This window comes from Labrus mixtus, chromosome 23, assembly GCF_963584025.1.
Source record: "Labrus mixtus chromosome 23, fLabMix1.1, whole genome shotgun sequence".
In the NCBI taxonomy this organism is placed as follows: Eukaryota; Metazoa; Chordata; class Actinopteri; order Labriformes; family Labridae; genus Labrus; species Labrus mixtus.
The window spans coordinates 8,654,269-8,676,023 of NC_083634.1; the positions used below are offsets into that span (position 1 = coordinate 8,654,269).

General features: G+C 39.7%; 1 protein-coding gene and 1 long non-coding RNA gene across 2 annotated transcripts in view; one reads left to right on the plus strand and one right to left on the minus strand.

Annotated features, from left to right (window-relative positions):
* LOC132958995 (uncharacterized) overlaps positions 1 to 13,412 on the plus strand; it is a 110,132-nt gene extending 96,720 nt beyond the window's left edge. Inside the window, exons 3-4 of the long non-coding RNA XR_009666855.1 lie at positions 12,565 to 12,735; positions 12,818 to 13,412. This is a non-coding gene — a long non-coding RNA (uncharacterized LOC132958995). The remainder of the gene's footprint in view (positions 1 to 12,564; positions 12,736 to 12,817) is intronic.
* arap2 (ArfGAP with RhoGAP domain, ankyrin repeat and PH domain 2) overlaps positions 10,228 to 21,755 on the minus strand; it is a 142,365-nt gene continuing 130,837 nt past the window's right edge. The window contains exons 28-33 of the mRNA XM_061032084.1: positions 20,828 to 20,961; positions 19,907 to 19,989; positions 15,796 to 15,831; positions 14,028 to 14,091; positions 12,024 to 12,149; positions 10,228 to 11,506 (exon numbers count right to left, since the gene is read on the minus strand). Of these exons, the coding sequence (XP_060888067.1) occupies positions 11,177 to 11,506; positions 12,024 to 12,149; positions 14,028 to 14,091; positions 15,796 to 15,831; positions 19,907 to 19,989; positions 20,828 to 20,961 (773 nt within the window). The 3' untranslated portion in view covers positions 10,228 to 11,176. The remainder of the gene's footprint in view (positions 11,507 to 12,023; positions 12,150 to 14,027; positions 14,092 to 15,795; positions 15,832 to 19,906; positions 19,990 to 20,827; positions 20,962 to 21,755) is intronic.

A 21,755-nucleotide genomic window follows, 5' to 3' on the forward strand; every position in this document is an offset into this window, starting at 1 on the left:
CAGGTCGGATTTAAACCCAGGCCGCCCGCTTCGAAGACCGCAGCCTCTGAACATTTGGTGCGCAAACTAACCACTAGACCACCGGCCCCCCCCATCCCTGATGAATTGTACTTTTAATTTCACAATAAGCAAAATAAAAAGGTTTGGAGCAATATGTCACTCTTCAGCATCTTTAGCGTGATGTTGTTTAAAAGGGCTTATAAGGCCGTATATGCCAAACAAGAAAATGGTACCATAGTAGCAGAGAATAATGACAGTCTTAAAATTAAGTGCACTTCAAGACAGCGCCATACACTCAAATGTCTTTCCATGTTCAATGTTTGCTAACATTTGCTTACATTAGATAGCACAAGGTTCTCGCCATACCGCAAGTAAGGATGTAGCAACAAAACAGCTTTGAGTTAGTAAAGGGCATGTTTAAACAAAAATGGTATCTTCTCATTTTTATTTCTTCTCTCAAAATGTTGTGCATTTATCTCCAGAGAAAGTTGCTAGAAGAACGTTGGTAACCATTGAAATAAGCATCGATAACAGCAGGAGGTCTGCTTATATTGACATGCCTTAGAAGATGGCTAACCATTATCTACCGTCTAATCTATTTCCCTCTAAGGCATGTCCATCAAGATACTTGCTTCTAACCTGGTTAGGAACCTAAATGATCAGTTAAAAAGATGGACACGAGCTAACATGACTGGGAGATGAGATAAGAAATTGGGTGGGAGGGGAGTCCATTATGTCACTTTACTCATTAGAGACTTGAAGCTCCAACTATTGATGAGCGTCAACTCCCCCAGCCGCTCTCTGGGGTGCATTTTTGATGTGCCTTCCTTGTGCTTCATTATGCATGCCATATTGAACCAAACCGATAGGTAATCAAGTTGAATCAAATATTCATTCAGAAACAATTCGCTGGAGAGCACAGAGCAACCGCAGCCAGAGCAATAGGGACACATCAAAGCGAACGAGTCCTTGAAGTGCATGTGAAGCGAAGATTCAGCTTGGCCTGACAAACGTGAATTCACAAAGCAAAAGAGCTCAGTGGATGTTCATGGTACCAGTACAAATCAGAGTGATTTTTAGAAAGATTGTTCCAAATGTACTCCGAAACTAGAGGAAAAACACTCATTTACTGTAACCTTTTCATTTGAGGAATCTTTGCATCTCCTAGCAACAGTGAAAACATCATTTTGTGTGTTTTTTTGTGCTACGCTAAGGAGCATTTCATGAAAATGGTGCTGCTGTGACACTCTCTTTTTTGATTTTACTTTTCACCACGATCTGTGACTTTGATATGGTCAGACAAGACAAAGAACGCGTCATTTAGCTAAATGAGGCTGTGAAGAGTTAAAAAAAACAAAAACAAATGAAGGGGAATTGTCAATGTATCTGCGTTGTAATAGTCTATCATCACTGCCTTTCTTTTCATCTGTCCCCTCTCTCTCTTTCCCTCTCTAACTGCGTCTCACTAGACCACTTGCCCCTCACCCTTGGTCTATCTCGATCTCTTTTCTATCCTCTGGTGGGAAATCAACCGCATACGAGTACACAATGCCACGCAGGTGCACACACACACACACACACACCATTTTGTCGAGCCATGGGGCTAAAAGAATCTTCTATCAGCGCAACGTAGTCTTTCAGGTGGTAATTAGCAGTCATTGTTGTTCTTCTGCTAATCAGAAATCTCACACACCAATGAGGGTCATTATCTCGCCATCAGGAGAGAGAAAAAAAAAAGACCAGCCTGGCTCAGGGAAGACGTGTGTGTAGATGTGTGTGTGAGTGTGTGTGTGTTATATGATATGTGCTATGATAGAGTTCAGAGTCTTATCAAATAAAATGGCGCGATTGGATCTTTTTCAATCATTTGCATATAGAAGGGCTTAATATCAATTATGAGATGAAATTGTGTGATTGTTTCTTCCTCTGGTTAATTGCGCCTTCAGACTCAGAGACACATTACTCTGAAAAAGCTTTGAGGCGAGTTATAGTGTGAACAAAGAATCGCTGAATACGGTTCAGCGGGTTAAGTAAAGCTGAATGCAGTGAGAAATGAAAAAAAAGGTGTATAAATTATCCAGTGGCTTCCAAAAGCAAAAAAAAAAAAAAAAAAAGAACAGGAGTCTATTGAGTCTTTTTATAAAGTTGAATATTAATAACATAGCTGAGACAAAATCAAATGGAAAGAATTATGCCATCAGATCAAGTCGGAGGACATCACTAACTAATAACTCGGTCTATGCAGGTCCTGTATGTGTGTTGTCATTGAAGACATGATTGTCATTAAATAAAAAAGGGGGCTAACATAACACAGTGCTAACGACATGGAATAAACGTAGAAAAGTCAGACCAAATATTTCACTGTTGTTACACAGTATTTTTGCAATGGTAAATGCTAAATTATCTAGTTTTCCTACCACTTGAAGCGCATTTCACACTACCTGTGTAAATGGTTGAATGTCTTATTCAACCATTTACAGACATTCATACACTGTATGTCCAACAGTGTATGAATCCAACTGTCCATCACTACCGATCGCACTCACACTCATTTGCACGTTGCTTGCTATGCCATCGGTAGATAAACTGAATTGGTAGTTTTGAACTGTGTATCCAGTTCATAGTGGAAACTGTGGCCACTGTTATTTTCATCGACAGAAAAATGGGTGAATGCTAAAAAATAGTATCCTAGTTGCACAAGTATCCCAGAGCAAATCAGTTAACATTATTTGTCACAGCACTAGGCTAACTATCTGAGCTTTGCTAACATTTGCTAACATTTGCTAATGTTCCGAGCTGACCGATTTCCTAGTCTTTTAAACATACATTTTTTATTTAGTTGAACCTACTAGTCTTAAGGTGAGAAAACACTCAGAAAACATTCAAATTTAGCACAATTTATTCAAAAGTGTCCGTGGGCAAACAATGTAATTTGGTTTACTGAACTGAGTATGGCTAGCGTTATAAGCGCTAACACCGCCGGCCTCCAGTCCTCCCTGCAGATTAGCATCCATATGCTTGTGCTAAATGTGATCAAGCATTGCTCCTGTCTATATGCCAGTGTTATCCAATACAGCCTTCATACAACTAATGATAACTGGATAATGTATTAACAATACTGAATGATTACGATCTTTGCACTGCTGTTGAAATAATATACCTCTGAAACTAAAAACAACTTCTCAGTCATCAGCTAAGTGGAGTTTGAGTTCACGCTGACTCACTACTACTACTACTACCTAATTATTTTGATGCAATAATGATGAGACACCTGGACCCTATTTGAATGGTGTCCCAGAGTGTGTGTGAGTCAGACATTAAGTCTACCAAACACTTGTCAAGGACACCTAAACTTCAGAGGACATCTGCCCTGCCGTTCTGAAGAGCCGCTATGCATCTTTAACAAGCAAATGTTGAAATCTCTTCAAGTTTGCCACTTCTGTACCCCGAGTGTTGTTAACTTAGTTTAGACCTAACAATCTTTAGATGAAGGTTACTCTGAGTGGACTGGCATTCTTGATTAGAAGGGGATAAATAAATAATCAACTGAGAATGAGGCAACATATTATGCTCGTCCTACCAATCCATATCAATGGTGTCCAATCTATATCCGTGTCCTTGGGATGGTGTGGTTTGGAGAGCTTGGGGGCATGATGGTGCACAACAAATTGCTGACTGTCTTATATGGGTTGTTGCTGGTCACTTCAAGTAGCTGGTTGCTGCTTTAATAGCTTGGTCAAGGTCCTACATGTGAAAGGAAAGCCAATACAGACTCTCTGGATACAGGGGTCAGGAGATAGTTGAGCATCCCTTTTTTGCCAACTCTCTCTTTGCAATGTTAAAACCTCAGAAATATGGCTAACAGAAATAGCTAAAATTGCATACCTGTCTCTTATTCCCTCTAACTTGTTCTTACTTTGCTTACAACTGCCCATTCCTTTACTTGCTTTGCCGACAGCGAAAAGGAGGCAGCCAATTGGACAGTGGTACGCCGAGGTCAGCGCGGCCTCCCTTTTCATTCCACCTCTGGAGTGGATTACTAAATGGAAATGGCCGCAGGGTTCACAGGTCCGCCCTGATCAGCTCACAGCTCAGTCCCTCTCTCTCTCTCTGGGTGTCTCAAAGCCTCTCTCTATCTCAAGGTGCCGATCCCTCGTCAAATCCCTAAGACTCTCATATACACAGCTCGCCAGACTTGGGTTGTTTGAATCAACCAAACTCACTCCAACACCAACAAGAGACAGCAGTTTTATGCCCAACTATTCAACTCTAGGATTTTATTTTTTAACTCCAAAAGGCTCCTCTGGAGATTTCCTATAAGATGTTTATAAAGTTGCTGGACTTGCAAGAAACAGAATTCAAGAAAAATGCAGTGGAGGGGGACAAAAATGTGGACTTTTTGTCCGAAGTCAAGATCCAAAAGGATTGACTTCTGCACTTCCCATGATGCAGCTTGGTAGTGTCTCACTATTCCAACAGACACAAGTCAACTTTAATGTTGTGATTCGTGGCTACATTAGTCAGTATCAGCAACATACCTGCTTTCAGGTAGGGATGCATAGATAGTTAACCTCTACTACAACAACACAAAGCAATCTCAAACAGCCACATCAACTTGAAGAAAGTGATTCATGGCTGAAATGGCAGCTCCTAGGATAACATCCCCGTATCTCAAACAGCAACATCTCGGCTTGAATGAAGAAAATGTATGGCTACATTAGCCGCTACTTGCTAAACATAACCGAATCTCCAGCAGCCATTTATCTTGGAAACATTGTGGGAAACAGGAAGACAAGTGTTTCATATGGCAAACAGTTTGGGAATACAAATCCTTTTCAGCTACAGGGCAGTAAGGTTGGAACCCAAATAAATCCATTGTTATCACTGTGGTGACCCTTCCATCTGGCGAAATTCCTCTAATTCCCATAATGGAAAAATCTGAAAATGATCTGCAGCCTTATTCCATGTCAATGTTTAATTGGAATGTTTACATTCCCGTCTTTATTAGCTCTGTGGTGACTCCCCCTCTCCCTCAACCAGGGGAGGAAAAAAGAAACTGATTGAGGTTTTAAAGACTCAATCCCAGTTGGATTGCAATTGCAGAGGCTTTTAATTAGATAAAGCTTGGCTGGTTTGGACATATACTTTACAGTCGTGTCAGGCTAAAAGGGTCCATGTGTCGTAAATATCACCCAAGACATTAATAGAATTGAGATTAGAGGGCAGAATGTGTGGATCAGCGTAAAAAAAAAGGCAGCCAGCAGTGGGACGACTTTGTGCTGTGAGCTATTTATAGCCGCTAAAATGGACGGCTCCATTAATATAAGGCTTACCCTTTCTGGAAATGTAAATCACCGGGCCATGGCTCGATGTCCATGTTATACAGCTGCAGTATGTCAGACTTAACAGTGCCTTCGCTGTGATTTACAGTAGTCTGACGCAAAGCATAGATATCTTCATTTTCCTGTGCTATCTTTGTGGACATCTGGTGTGTTTTAAGTCAATATGGTGTCTTAGCATTTTTCTCTCTACCGCTAAAAAATGACTAAGCATCCAAGATAAGGCATATGGCTGTAAAGGATATGTCTTTTAATTGAACGCCTGTTTCAGAAAGTAGCATGAGGCTGGATATATAGATGTAGGATATTAGATCAGTGTTGAGACCTGTCACTCATCCATTCTCTTTTATTTCAGCCCTTGATGTTTGCATTATTCACAGACGGAGACAAAGTGAGTGAACACCAAAGATGGAGGGAGATCAGATCACGGCCTCAGTGGACACTTCCACAAGGCTGAGGGCTGATCAATAACCTCTACATTCCAAAACTACATCAGATTAAGTCTGACATGCCTTGTTTAAAAAAAAAAAAAAAACAACCCACAGGCTCTGAGGTTTAATTGAGAAGCATCTCACGTCGAATCAGAGGGCTCATGTCTGTTCTTTTGAAATAACTTTTCATTTTTTTCTCTCTTTTAAAGCATATCGGCTCGCTCCTTTTCGCTCTAATCCCCCCCCGTCTCTGTCTTTCTGTCATGACACTGACTATGTTAACACTGCATTCAGCTCAGGTACTCTGCTACTGTACACCTCTGTATGAGCGGTATGATTCAGAGCACACGGCTAACCGGTGGAGGAACAAACCTTTAGATATTTAGTTTACCTTGAGAAGAAGAAGAAGAAAAAATACAGAAGTAGAAATACTCCTTTATAAGTTGAGTATCAGGAAAATTTATTCTAAAGACCATGTTTGCAGTTCCAAGGTTGGGCTTGTTCAATACAATTGCTTTGGTCCTTAGTTTTGCTGTCTCGAAAACATGCTCCAGGTTTTTTTTTATGTGTTTTTATGTTAAAAGGGATTCATTTAGTTCTGTAGATATAATAGGATCGATATGTTTGAATCCTTAAGTTTCACGTTGAAGCATCGTTGGTTGCCAGAATGGATGAATTTCATCCATTTATACAAAAATATAATGATTCATATTTAATAAGTGAAATGAAAATACCAAATAAATGATTTAATTTATTAAAGCAGGCTTTCCAAGCCTTGGGGCCCAGAACCCAACATGGGGTCACATGGAATTCAAATAGGGTTGGCCCTTTATGTTCATATGTATTGTTGCTTTCCATTATTATATTATTGTTTAAACTACAGGTGGATTTTGTCTTAAACTTTTTATCAAATTGAATATGCAGAGAGAAGCCTCAGTGGGCAAATTGTGTTTGTAAAGCTACTGGTACAATCTAATGCAAATGAATACAACAGCAGGAATATCGTATGTGTTGTAAGGGGATGGTGTTGGATTGGACAGCATTATCTGTGGTATTCAAAATTCACACACTCTTTTTGTTATGGTTTTGATTGAGAGCCCCCTGGTGGCGGAATCTACATACTGTGCCTTTAAGTGGAGTCTGAGAATTCAGTGGTTCAGGCCCTTCCAATGGGTCACTGGATAAATGTGTTGGGTCATAAAAATTAAATTTTGTGTTTGATCTATTTAGGCTTCAATAAGATTACAATTAAATTGTTAGAGGGATTGAGAGGGGAACGTTAACAGATTACAGCGACTGAACATTACAGGGGGCTCCAAATTGACACAAAAGGGACAAGAATTAGGGGCTCTGGTTATGAGTATAAAAGATGTATTGTAGTGTACAAGTTTAATCTGTGTCAATGTGCGCTCTTAACCCTGAATAATAATCAGTAACTCTACTTCTAAGTTAATGGAGTAATTAATACAATATTTAAAGTATTGCCTTAATCTGTGCAGTGGAGTACAAGTACAAAAAAGTACAATGCAAGTAATCTGCAAAAGTGTCTTCGATTGGTATTGAAGCAAAATAAACTATTTTCCACCATTGCAGCCACACAAGTGGTTACCTCTACAGGGTGCTGTGGTCAATGTCGATACATAATGACTTTGCAGAGCGTTTCACTGAGCTCTCTTGCACCATATGGTAACCTTGGTACACTATTGGCCTCAAAGGGGATGGGAAAAAAATGCTGGGTCATACAGACATTGAGGACAGCTGAGGTAAATGTACATACAGATGACAGTCTGAGGGATGCTGCAGAGGAGCTAGAGGAGATATACAAGTACATGGAGGTGATGTAAAATCATAGTTTTGTGTAGAATTTTAGAGTGCTCATCTAAAGTCAGTAATAATGTGTTTTAACTGGGTACAATAAAGACATATTTAACAAAATAACACCTGAACAAAGAGGGATTAAACAAAGGCAAACCTACACAGACTGGAATGACTCAACAGGCCAATTAAGAAGGAACATACTCATTGCCACAGTTGCAATAAATACAGTTATATAAGTCATGCAGGCGAGGAACGAAAACACACACATATGCAAAGTGCAAACAAAGCCCTAATAAGAAATGCTCGGACCATGAATGCAAAAACGTGGCGGCTCTATGATTGGAATATAAGGACATGAAACAAAAGACAAGCGGCTGGTATATGAGGCATAATGAAAATAAAATGTTAATATGAATTTTTCATGGAGGAACCTGTGCGACAAATGCCTACGTGTGCATTTTCAGACTGCTATACATAATTCAGCAGGAGGGTGCGACTTGAGACGAGGGGTTTATTTTTACATATCGCACTATGAAAAAAAAAGAAGCAGAATTTGATGAAATCTATGAATAAAATGACGATTTAATTACATATAAATAAGATAAAGACGCAGAAGTCTTCATGTTGAAATACACATCTGGTCTCACATTCCTGCAGATATGTTCATTGAGCACATGCAGCATGTCTCACTGAATTCCCTGTGTACCGTGTATATTCTGAGCTGATTTACCTGGTGGACAAAAAGGACCTGCAGAGAACAGATGCAATAATTAAATAGACATAAAACACAGATTATAAAAAAAAAACAGTTCGCACTTGAAGCGAGGAGAAAAAACAATCATGATGCGCAATAAACCGGAATGCAATCTCTGCAATCATCATTAAACAACGATGATGTTTATCCCACATTTTTATCATCATATGACTTTTTTTTTCTTCTATTCACAGGATTATTTTAATAGCTTTCCTTCTGCACTGACACATATTTCCTCGCTGTAATTATCTGATGGAACCTGCTTTATTTGTCATTTTCAAGCAATTAGAGTATGAAAGTGACAATCTGCCCCACAAGATATTGATGCGTGTATCCGTCTTCCTGTTAACCACTGACACGGTGACAGACACCTCTACAAACTGTTCCTGTGAAAAACACAGGAAAGAGAATTTTCGAGCAAAAGCTATCAGCCAAAAAAATACATTTTTATTTTGCACCGACTAACAAGATGAACCACATTAGAGAGCAGTGTGGAGAAGAAAGTAATAAAAGGCAACACTGCATGCTTTTTCAAAGTAGGTATAGGAAAACAAAAAACAAACAAAGAGATTAAAAGATTCTTTTGGAGCCATACATTCATGTTTCTGCTTTATTCTGACAATACTACATTTATATGTAATGCCATGAAAGAGTCCATTTTGCTTGTTGTTATTTCCATTTTAATCTTTGGAAAGGGCAAAGGGGTGATAATGGATTTTATAGTGTCTAAAAATGTAAATTCTGGTTGGTTCTTTTTTGTTTTGGATTTTGAAAAATAAAATAAAAACTAGAGAATCGAAAAAGACCAAGTACTTTGAGTTTTCTGTTCTGTGTACATCTGTATCTTTCATTACTAGATGTACACTGATTTACACAAGAAGTCACAAGTGGCTCAGTTGGTAGAGTTGGCCATAACTCTTATATTTATTTTAAAGATGTCTTTTTAAACAGAGAATGAGGAAGCTAACAATCCATTATAGGTCAAATATTTTAACGTGAGCCACAAATCTGATTGATTCTGTGTCGCAACAGTCAATCAGAGTTCAGCTTCCCCGACGACCTGAAAGGCCATCGAGAAGTGATCCATCCATTTACAACAAACTTTTTAAAAGTTGTTTTCTTCTCCTCTTGAGGACAGACCTGACAGATATACCAATCTGCATCATGATGTCGTTACCGGCTGTTTGGAGATGTTCCCTTTGTGACATCACAAAGGGCAGTAACCCCTCCCCCAGGTGGGTGACACTCCCACAGCTAGGTGTTTGTTCTGCCCTCTGAGTCTGCCTTCTCAAAGTAAACAATAGGGGCAGGGTGCAAGAAAGCCAAAGCCACCCAAGCCCTTCCAGAGAGGGGGCGTGGTCAGACACGGCTCATTTTCATTTAAAGGTACAGACACAGAAAGAGCCTGTTCCGAGCAGGGCTGAAGTAGAGGGGTTTATAGACATGATCAAATGACAAGAAACAGACATGTTTTGGGGAGCTCTGAGACGTATTTATTCTTTCTGAAAAAGAGTATAATATGTGACCTTTAATGTCTGACGATTGTATCGGATCCTGTCTCAATGGAATTTAAATAACAAAAGTCAGAGATTGGCTCTTCATATCATCTAATTCGAAAGAGAAATGGTGACACCTCTCGCAATCGGTAGCCCTTTTTCAACAGTATGAAATGTAATCTAACTTTTCAACACTAGAGTCTGACAGCAGATGATTACTTACCTTGCTCTTCTGGGGCAGACATTCTATATTTTGACATTTTAAAAAACAGCTAATGTTAACAGGCGTTTGCTAAAATTGGCTACTAGCATTTATCATCAACTTTTTTTTCACTAAATAGGAAGGTGTTCAGACTTGTAGACCAAATGCAATTCATCAAGTAAGAATACATGGTTAAGTATGATTTTTATTGTTATCTTTCTATTTTACATTGTAAGTTACATTTGGTGACAGGCAGTGCAAATTGGAATTGGGGCATGATGCTGAAAAATCCCTGCTATTGTAGCTAGCTAATGGTTACAGTGAAAACATTGATGGAAACTGTACAAAAAAAAAAAAAGGGTAAAATAAGAAAGACATGAAAAATAGCAAATAAATAAGTGCGTATGAAACTTTTTCCCCCACCAGAAGCTCAAATCGTATCTTGTACATACAAAAACGTGAGTTCATTAGCTACATAAATGACTAGGTTGCACTAAACTTGCCATTTTCCATCCTTTATCTATACAGCTTTATCTATCTATCATCTTTGTCAGTCCCTTTGCTTTTCTAAACACATTTACAGTCACTTTTCCACTAATGTTTACAAAAATATTGAGATTTATTACTTTACTGTTATATTCATATGTGCAACCACATTACACAGCTATAAAAAAACAAGTTTATTTACCTTATCACGTCACTTTTCAGACGTGGTCCAAGCAGCTTCTTTTTAAAAGGACCTGGAAACTTAAAAGCAAGTAGCAAGCGGTGACCAAAACTTCTGAGGTTTGACCCCTGAATGTATTCTCGTCACAAATTCTGGCATATACAGTATATCACGCTTTGTAGTGCTTGGGTCAGCGCGCTGTCCAGTCAAGGTCTGTATGACCTCTCCAGTGTCTCCTGCACCTGTTTTCCACTTCCCCCTTTGTGCATCTACATCCCTTTATATAACCAAGTTCAAAATCGGTCTCCAGGCTATGAATTCCTCTTATGAAAGCTGCTTACTTTCTCTTGATCTGCAATGTGTGGTCTTTTTTTTTTTGTCAGTCGCAACATCTCTCTTCACTATTCAGCTCTGTAATGTTTGCCTGACCGTTCGAGGTACCTCTTATTTCTCCTGACTCCTCTTCCTGTCAATCATTGCTCTTGGCACTGCGGCCTGTCTTGCTCAGCACCAAGTTGAGTTCGTTCAGCAGATTAGACGGAATAGTGCCCTCGCCGCCCAGGACGGGCCTCCTGCCGAGTGTCTTGCAGCCGCTCTGGGGAGGGAGGGGTAAGGGCATGGGCTGTGAGCGTCTGGATAGAGACCTGGAGGGGAAGTGTTGAGGCTGGCAGACATCCACAGAGGGTCTCCCGCGCGGGACCTCTGGGGTCTTAAGCGTGTTGTTCGTCTTCGAGGGGACAGTGGTGGCCTTGGATGGCCTCAGTTTGACGTCTTCAACTGAAGTCCTCCTGTCTGGCAGCTGGGGGGAAATGTGACAGATAATAGAAGGTTAGAATGGACTGAAGATGACAGGGGACACTTATACTCTGTCCCAAAATCAGCAGAGTTTCTTGTGCCAAAATCTACAAATTCTATTTAATTACTAATAAGGTGTTGAGTAACAGGATAATACCAAGAGATGATGATTAGATGCATTATTTGGTCATTTGTTCTTGCTCTGTAGATGTAATTGTTTGGTCATTTCTGCTGAATCTACCACAGTTTTGCTTTTAGCAAACGTATCACGAGGCTGGGTTCACCGTACAATTTTAATCATGAAGTCTTTTTCGGAGGCCTTTTTTTGCCCCTTTCGCAACGCTGAAACGTAATGTGAATTCCCAGACTGGCGCACATGTATTACGCTGTTGCGGAATCATTATGAATGCACAAAGACGTGACGATGGCTGAGCTTAGTTACGGCACTTTTGCGAGGAACAAAAAAAAAAAAAAAAAAGAAAAAAAAAAAGGCCGTCTGAAAAGGGCTTTTGATTTCTCACCTGTTTGCTTGAGTTGTGGTTGTGAGGTGGACTCTTCTGGCCTTCAGTCACAGCTCCCCCTGTGGAGAATGTGTGATCTGCAGCTTCTTTTGTGTTGAGGCTCTTTGAAAAAAGGTCACACCCATGCTGCAGACACACAACAAACAGCCTGATTTAGCCGTACAGTAAAATACAAGTTGTCTTTTTATGATTGATGAGGAAAAGAAAGAAAGTTTATATAAATGTGTTGCCTTTATTTCATCTAAAAGTCATGTTTGCACTTTTTTTGGAGCTGCAGCATGACTCAAAATAAAACAACTTCAAGTAAAGAAAAAGTTGCTGTGACTATGCGGGATGTATAGATATAAATTGCTGCTAGCCAGGCGAGCACAAGCATCTCAAAATAAGTCAGAGGGTGACGATCCTCCGTTCCATCACAGCGATCCGACTGTGTTGTGATCTCTGGCTAAACTTTCTCTTTAACAATGTCTCCTTTTATATCAGTGTGACCCCCCTGACCTACACAACTGTCTCTCTTTAACAAATCCTTATTTCATCACAGCTCCGACTCGTCCTTGGACCTTTTACCACCTCCTCTTCTCCAACCCTCCGACGCTCAACCCCCCCCCCCCACCCCCACCCCACCATCCATTCCAGGCAGCTTGCGTCAAAAAATTAGGTCCTCCATTGGTAGTTGCTATGGAAACTGTCAGCGCACAATGCTCACTAACAAGTAAGAGAAAGCAAATCAAGACCACTGAAGTGCTCTCTGTCTACTTTTCTCATCTGCACTTTCTCTCTGCCCTTCCCACGAGCCCCGTGTCCTTCCCAGGAGCCCCGGACGTTGGAAGCTGACAATCCTGATATTTAGCGGACTCTGGGGGAGAATCCTAATATTTTTTAGCCGCCTCCAGTCTGCTATAGATTTAGCTGTTGCAGAGCGAAGAGTTCTGCAAAGAGCAGAGTAAAGTCACTGAAGCCGCAGAAATAAACACCTCGAAACAACAGACAAAAATTGCCTTTCCCTTTAGATCAGTCTCCTCGCAGACAGTGTTGCCCTTTTTACTCGTGAACCCAAACTAAGGCACTAAAAGGCTTTTACAGTAAGCACCTGTGATAAACAACCCTTTTTTTTTTTTTTTTTTTGCAGACAGGTTCCCATAAAGGAAGCCGAGCTGAGAGCAAACACTGATTAAACAAGATGAAAAAAAAAAACAACAACGCAGAGCCGTGAAAGCTCAAGATAAGGTTTTTAAATTAGGGATGAGTGTGGCGTTCCGAGTTCTGCTGATTTATTTGGAAATGAGCAGAAAATAGACCATAAATTTAGTCTAATGAGGGGGAGAAGAGAGTTATTCCACTATTAAGTAGTTAGGAATGAATTTTAGAAGGAGAAATAAAAAAATATATATATATGACACATCCGTCGCTGCTCTGCCTGTGTTTGCTCTGCCTTGCATTATTTATGCCATATGTGCTGTGTCAGCGACTGACAGCAACAACACTTAGCTGTATCTCGCGGCTAAGCACCACAATGCGATTGTTATGGTCGCCTTGACCTTATTCTCACAGCTTTTCCACATAAAGTGATTTATGTTATTGCTGAGTGACCTCGAAAACTTTACACTTCTTCCCCCTGTTTTTCTATTTCATCTGCCTAACTGCGACTGGAAATGGATGATTGGGATAAATATGATTTATCATATCTCCTTGCTCTGAGATATGGATTGTAAAAAAAAAGGTGATTCATTCCGGCCGTAATCGAGCGTATTTTTCATCCAAATAAGGACGGATGTGGCCACAACGTGCGTGTCACATTCAGTGATATTTTTTGGGGGGAGCTTGCAGCACAAAAGTAAAAAAGGTTTAGAGCGAGAGAGAGAGAGAGGATACATAAACTTCTCCTGCACTCCCAAAGTCGCTGCATGCTCTGCTTATCTCATTGCTCGGTAAAGCTTTTTTTTCTTTTTTTTTTTTTTTTGCATGAGTGCACTCTTAACATCTCTCTGCTGCACGTCATCTTACCTTCATCCTGATGATGTGTGTCACCCAGCTGACCTGCGCCTCCCTCTTCTCGCAGCAGAAATGCCTGAGGAGGAAAAGAGCTGGGTTAAAGAAGTCGCTGATTTCACTGCATCGTTTTCACACTAATTCTAACCAGGTGACTGGATTGGAAGCGGCGATCTTCTCAGGGGATTCAGTTCATTGATCAATATGAATAAGTAGACTTGATGGTATGTGGGCAGATATAACCTATGATTACATGAACCTGATGGGGCAGAGTACGCCTTTGCAGCAGTCATTAGACGATGGCTGATATAAAACCAGTCGGATACTGCAGGTTCGGTTTGAACTTTAGTTAACTTGTTCATATATTATAAAGTACTTAAGTACTAAATCAAAGTTTGCAAATCAAAATTCACTCCAAATTGTCTCACTGTAAACTAGATGAACTTGCCTATCCACAAGTTAATTTTTTCTGTTTAAATGTATCGCCTACGTTCTTTTCTTTTCCTTTCATCAAAACTGCATAAATCAGAAAAGCAGCCCTGAAGACACAGGGGCCCAAAAAGATTTCCCAATTGAGAAATGGCTTCAATCATGCTGAAAAGGCCGTGAGTCAAGCTAACAAGCTAACAGTGATGAAGCTTATTTCTCAGTCTCGCTGGTGGTTAATACCAAAAAAGGGAACTACTTGGGCTGTCAAACGGTTCAAATTTTAATCCGAACAAATAACAAGATTTCAATAGTTAATTGCGATTAATCAAACTTTCAACTGCATGTTTGAAATTCTATTAATTTGCATATATATATATATATATATATACTATATACAAATAAAAAAGGTTCTGTCTTATGCTGTACTTAAGACGATGAAATTGAAATAAACGAAGGACCTTCTGGTAGATCAAAGGTGAAGACATGAACTTAACCTCTGAAAAGAGAACTTTTGTTACAGAAGAAAAACTAAAAGGAAACTGTAAAAAACTGAAATGTTTGATGTCTTAAGGTGGATATTACTTTGGACTCGTCAGCTGAGCTGTCTGAGAGTTTTTGAAAATGAAATGAGGCATTCAAAGATTCAGTGGTGTCATTCCATTCATCACTCTGACTATAGGGAGACACTGCGGAGGCTAATCTACGGTGCGCCTAAAGGGACAAAATAGCATGTGATCAATCGCGATCAAAATAAAATAATTATTAGCGGTTAACTAGTTCATGCTAATAGCCCTGTTAGCTACAGTGGAGCTCGGCATGCTAGTGTGCTATATGGTATTGCTAGTGCTGTGCTTTATTGTTGCTATCTAGCACCAAATCCAAAATATATGCCACGCATAAACAAGTTATTTTCAGCCAGAGCAGAGGCTTGTTGCTAGCATGGCTAAACATGAAAGCCCAGCATTCTCTTGAACTTTCAGATATTGTTTCAGATGTTGTTCTATTCTCAGTGTTGTCAGAATTATTCACTGAATTCAGAAGTGTGACACTGAATTCTGAATTTATTTATCCCAATATCAAAAAAAGGAATATTTGTCAACTTGACTGTAGCCCTGTAACTGTAAGAGCAGATCATGTATACAAGAAAAAACATTGTATGCTTCATTATCATACTCTCATATATTTTTACCTACACTGATAGCTCCACTACTTACCCACTTGGATTTAACTTTAACTTTTTATTATTTTGAAATCACTGTACCACTTGAGTCTTTCGCTTGAGGGATATTTCAAGGGGAAAGGGGAAAAGTCAGACTCATCAATTATGAAATGGAGAACCTCTGCACGCACTCACCATTGTTGTTTATCAGTGTAGACGGTGAAGCCCCAGCTGTTTAACAAGAAGAAGACAGGTCACAGTTTTTAGAGTTCGCTTCTGCAAAACTGAAACTTACAATGTCCTGTAACACTGCCTTCACACAAAGATGAAGGTTATAAACATGTTTTTCAAAAAGACATGTGGAATATTGAACTATAGAACCTCAGAACAGATCAAACCAGTTATTAAAATGCAATCAAGGCTCAACTAGCCTCAAGTACATTTTGCTGTGAGAGTAACTGAATTGTAAACTGTTGTTTTGTAAGTTGTAGAATTCCTGCATTGTAAATGTATGGAGGCTGTGGCTCAGTGGTAAGAGTCAGTCATCTCTCCACCGAAAGGTCTGAGGTTCGATCCCCATCTCCTGTAGCCAAATGTCCGATGATAACCCCAAGTTGTTCATTCAACCAGATTTTAACCCCCCTCCTTTTTATTTGTCTTTCTGTTTATTCTTACACATTTGTTTATTAAGGTGCTGTAAACATACATTTTATTTATTTTGTTGTTGTAACTCATATATCGACTGATTGTAGTGAATTTGAAAAACAGAACAATTTCCTTGATGTTTTCGCCTCCAGCACTTATTGAGTACCTGAATCTCACATAAAAAACAAAAACTCTGTAAAAGGTCCTTCTTACTTTCTACCAAGGATTTAGCTAAAAGCTAAATACAGATCCCTTTTCCCAGAGTGCAACATTCTTTCAATGCTTAAAGATAGAGTCAGTAGCTTTTTCCTAATAAATTAATTGTAGACTTGTAAAAAATCTTCACTTATGGGCCTCTGTACATTAGTTTTAGTGTAGGAGTCTGTCCTCTGTCTGTCTTTGGATGTTTTAGTTGACGCTTGACGTTTCTGGATGGGGAGGAGGATGTGTTTACCCAGCCAATGACAGCTAGCAGGCGAGTTTGTAAATTGATAACATTGCGAATTTGGACATAGCGGCAAAGAAGAGAACATTTTATCAAAGTGAGACGAAGTGGATAAAACTTGTTTCAAGTTGAGTGTGAACCTTGGTTTGGCTTTCACCCGCTGACTGCAGAGTTGGCCTGCTTTCTGTTGGACAGGCAGGTGCCAAACACAGGCCATTAGCTTGTGCAAGCTGGCTTAATCATTGGCTTTTCCATCATAACAAATGTAATATTCTCAGGAAGCTTGCAGTGTAGGTACACGCAGTAAATGTACGCTCTAACAGTGTTTGCTTTCTTGTGATGAGCCCAGGAGGAGGGGCAACATTTGAAACGTGGTGTTTACAAGCTGCAACGAACATTGCTAGCTTTAAAGGAGTAATTACATGGAACATGCAGCGTGTATACATGTACCTATGTCTGTTTCAGTGGTAATGAAGAGGCAACCTCTCACAGCTGTTGCTGAACAGGAGAGGAGAAGTGAGGAAAGAACAAAGGGAAAGTGGGTGCAGAAAGAGAGAGAGAGAGAGAGAGAGAGAGAGCCTGCAGCCTGGAGCACCACTCCTGTGAGTTAAGGCAGCCGATCCAACCACGCAGTAGGCCGCTCACAGACAGACCTCTACCTAATGAGGTGCTGGAGTGCTGCCTCTCCTAACCCTCTCACTACCACGCTCTCAGCACTCCGTCTTTATTTCTTTATTCGCCGTATCACTTCTCCCGCAGCCCACTCAACAGTATCTATCTATGATTCCACGCTGTATCATTCTCTCCTTCTGTCCCTCTCCCCCCACCTCCTCCTCTCTTTCTCTCTCCAGCATAACACTTTCTCACTCTTATCCACTTTTTTTTTTAAATTTTTTTTTTAGCCCCCCTGAAGGACGGCAGACAGCAGCTCGCCAGACTCATTTTTCATGCTTCCCCCGGACGGTGAAATTCCGACATGGGGAAAATTATGAGGAATTAATGTGAAATATTGGCTTTGGCTTTTCAAAAAAAAAAATATATTTCCTCGTTGTTTGACCAACAAGACCTGGAAAAAGGGTTTGTGGCATGTGTCATAAATTATAATCATGGAGGATCATTAAAATAAAACAGGAGCAGCAGCGTTTTCTATCCGGAGACGCAGAGATTCATAATTTGTATTTGTTAAAATGCAATTACGTTTAATCAATTGTGTTACAGTGAGGAATAAGAAAGGGGTCAGGGGTATGTGCTGGTGATGTTAAACTTTGAGGGAAGAGAAAACGCAATATATCGTTTTTAGGGGACAAATACACAAAACTGTTGCGCACAATTACGGAGAAAATACTCTCCAAAACAAACCGCAGCAATGCTGAAGAACACCAGTTTGTCTTAATAACACAGGAGGTTGTACTCACGAAGAAATACAGGAGTTATTTGGACCCTAATAAGTCATGTTTGACCACATTCATAAAGCAGCCATGTGTGTGCAACAATAAAGAACTACAGAAAAATAGTTTGTACTAATGTTTGATTTATCACACCAAATATGCCAGGAGGGATTGGACATGTATACAAAGAGCAGAGGCTCATTATTGTTGATTGACCGAGGACGTCTACCTCCTGTGATTTAACGGCGTACAGAAGCAGGTGTTAAAAAAAAAAAAAAAAAAACTGTGGTAATGTGAGTTTATTAGCTGCTCACAGAGGGAGAGAGACTCGCCGCAGCAGGGCGATCAACAAGGGTTTTCTGTAATATGCGCATGGCAATGAAAACCACTTTGCTGATGGAAACACAGAATATTGCAGCAAATGAATAAATGCACATAAATTGCATTTTACAGGGGCTGGGGAAAAAATACAAACCCCAAGCTAGGGGACTGAATTTATATCATATGTTATATTCTGCAGCTTATAGCAGATGCAAACTTCTGCAGTGGTTTAAGCAGCCAATCACAGTCATTTCAGTTTGTTTCTTTGATGCATTTTCAGAGGTAGTCTCCCCAAAAGGGATGTTTATTTAACTGTGTTTTTTTAAACACAATGCATTTTATTGTGAAGGATTTCAGCCTTGTATCATCCTCTAACCACAGAGGATGATTGTTCTTTTAGATGTTATCCATCAGCATAAGTCATATTGTCAAAGGACAAACATGTTTATAGCTTTGACTACTTCTCTCCACACGATGATGCATTTTTTTAAAGGTTTATTTCGGGGCTTTTTGCCTTTTGGTTGGAGATAGGACAGTGGATAGAGTTAGAAATCAAGGAGAGAGCAAGAGTGGGGAATGACATATGGGAAAGGAGCCACAGGTCGGATTTGAACCAAGGCTTGCACTAGGCTAACTATGTCCCCCAATGATGATGCGTTTTATTGTGAAATACTCAGCTAAATATCTTAAACAGTGGATGTTGTCCTGTGATTAAATCAGGACGACAGGAAATAAAGTTGAGTTCATTCTTTCAAAATAAAATGTTTGCATCAGTGCCTACATTGAAATGTGGGGATATGTTTTGTGCAATTGAATGCAATTCAACTTTATGAAGGTTTCAAAGAATATGTCGTATTATGAAGGTTTAAGGATGTGCAATTTGCCAGAGCGGTCAAATCAGCCATGAATTTGCAGTCACGTGCGAAAAAATAGGAACTTTTTTTTTTTTTTACTTTGATAACTTTTCCATATTCTGTTGGGATTTCATATCCACATATTCCGCTCTTTTACGGTGAATGCAGCAGAATGATAAAAATAAAAAAAACAAGCCGACAGGATCCAAAGTTTGAGTTCAATGCTTTAAAAATACAACAGAAAGGAATGCATCTGAATTCTGAATGGTTTTGCCATTGACTCACATTCAAATTTAGATAATTAAATTTCAGGGTTTTTTTTTGTGCATTCACCCAAATTACCTGGATGGCGGTTTATAAAAGATGTTGTATTTTGCAGCTTTGATTAGAGTGATGAAATTGGCCAATCATGCACTTCATCACAATGATTTTTGGTACAGTTATAACAGGAACTGTGTCAAAGGTTAAACATGCATTTACTCTAACATCTTTAAATAATGCATTTTATTGTAAAAGAGTTCCTCCACATTTCCTTGTCTTCTACAGTGGATGAGGTTATAGGGTAAAAACAAGCTAACAGGAACCTGAGTTTGGGTTAATTCTATAAAAAAAAATCGTCTTTATTCCAAAATAAATGATTCTTGTGCGTTTACCTGGTTGGAGGTTTGAGCTTCTTCCTCAGGCCGAGGTAACATTTCACAGAGTGTAGCTGGATCGCTTTCTCGGCTTTAGTGCCCTGGAAAAGAAGACGGCTAGTTTTAGATATTTTGGATGAACAAAGTACGTAAGGATATTAAACTCAGCTTCATGAACCACCAACACAACAATCAATTGAAATCATTAGCAGCAAACGTTTTCTTTTTTCTACCTAACAGCAAAGGAGCCCAGAACAAAGTAGAAAAAGAACAAAAGGAACAGAATCAAAGTTGTGAGGCTGCCTCAGACACCCCCGCATCACCAATCCACCACCCAATCTCTGTTTCATCCAACTTAATTTGTGCTAAATACAGACCTGGCAATAATTGTAGAGGCCAACGAATATCAATTAAATCTCAGTAACACTTCTAATTTCCTTTGTATTTAGCGCAGCAATTAGGCACATTCTCCTGCAACCTGATATTTAGAAACACTTCCAGTAAAGGCACCCACCCCCACAACACCACCACTCACTATTCACCCTCCTGCCAGAATTACTGCACCTCCATCAATTATTAACATGTCTTCACACTCCTTGTGTTTTTTTTTTTTCCTTCCAAATCCCATGTTTCAGCTTGAGAAATGTGCTGAAAAGAAAAGCCCTCCAGGGACCATGCTGGTCCTTTCTGAAGCACACACTGTTTTCTTCCTCCTTTTCAAGAGCGAGTGGGAAGTCCGCCATTATGGTTATGTTGTATTATGTGGTCATGGTTTTGAAACTTGGATCCAAGAGATGGACAAGTCACCAGGGAGATGAAATTAACACGCCTCTAAAAAGCTTTGAAACATGTGATACAGCCTCTCTCTCTTTCCCCCCCACTACTGCCTGTCTACAGTCGATGTGGCAGCAGATAAAGCTGAAATAAAAGTGTCCTTACTTTGATATCTCTGTAGAGCAGCAGCTTCTCAGCACGGAGGACAACATATTTATCCTGGAACTTGTGCCCCGACAGCAGTTTGGAGGATCCATCGCTGAACTTCAGATAGTCGCCTTTAATAAACTGCTTTTGGTCTGTTGTAAAGTGCAAAGAAAACAGTTAAAGACTTACAGAGTTGTTGCTTGGTTTAATCAATGAAGTAGTCTCATATCAGTCAAGATAACAGATTTGTCATGTAAGGCCTTTTTAGGTAAAATCTCTGTAATTAGCAGTTTTCAGCTTTTTTGGTTGTGAAAGGTTAGTGTTTTCTGTTGTTGCTTTCAGCTCCTGCGCTGATTTTTTTAGCTGGTCATAAAAACAACTGCAAATGATTCTGATGCATTTGCATGAGCCAAAAAGGTAAACAACACCGTCAGCATAGCCTCCATACATTGGGCGCACACACTAACCACTAGGCTTCTGGATCCCCCGTCTTGGTGTGCAGTTAAAGGGTTGCCTAACAGAGTATGTTGTGTAAAATAACAAGCCAAGGCTGCAGCCCACAACTTTTCAGTCGGTTTAATCCCTAAATGTATTTATTTGTAAATTTAATATTTATATGTAATTATCATATTATATATATTACAATCCATCCAACATAACTATCCATCCATCCATCCAACATAACTATCCATCCATCCAACATAACTATCCATCCATCCATCCATCCAACATAACTATCCATCCATCCATCCATCCAACATAACTATCCATCCATCCATCCAACATAACTATCCATCCATCCATCCATCCAACATAACTATCCATCAAGCCATCCATCCAACATAACTATCCATCCATCCATCCAACATAACTATCCATCAAGCCATTCATCCATCCAACATAACTATCCATCAAGCCATCCATCCATCCAACATAACTATCCATC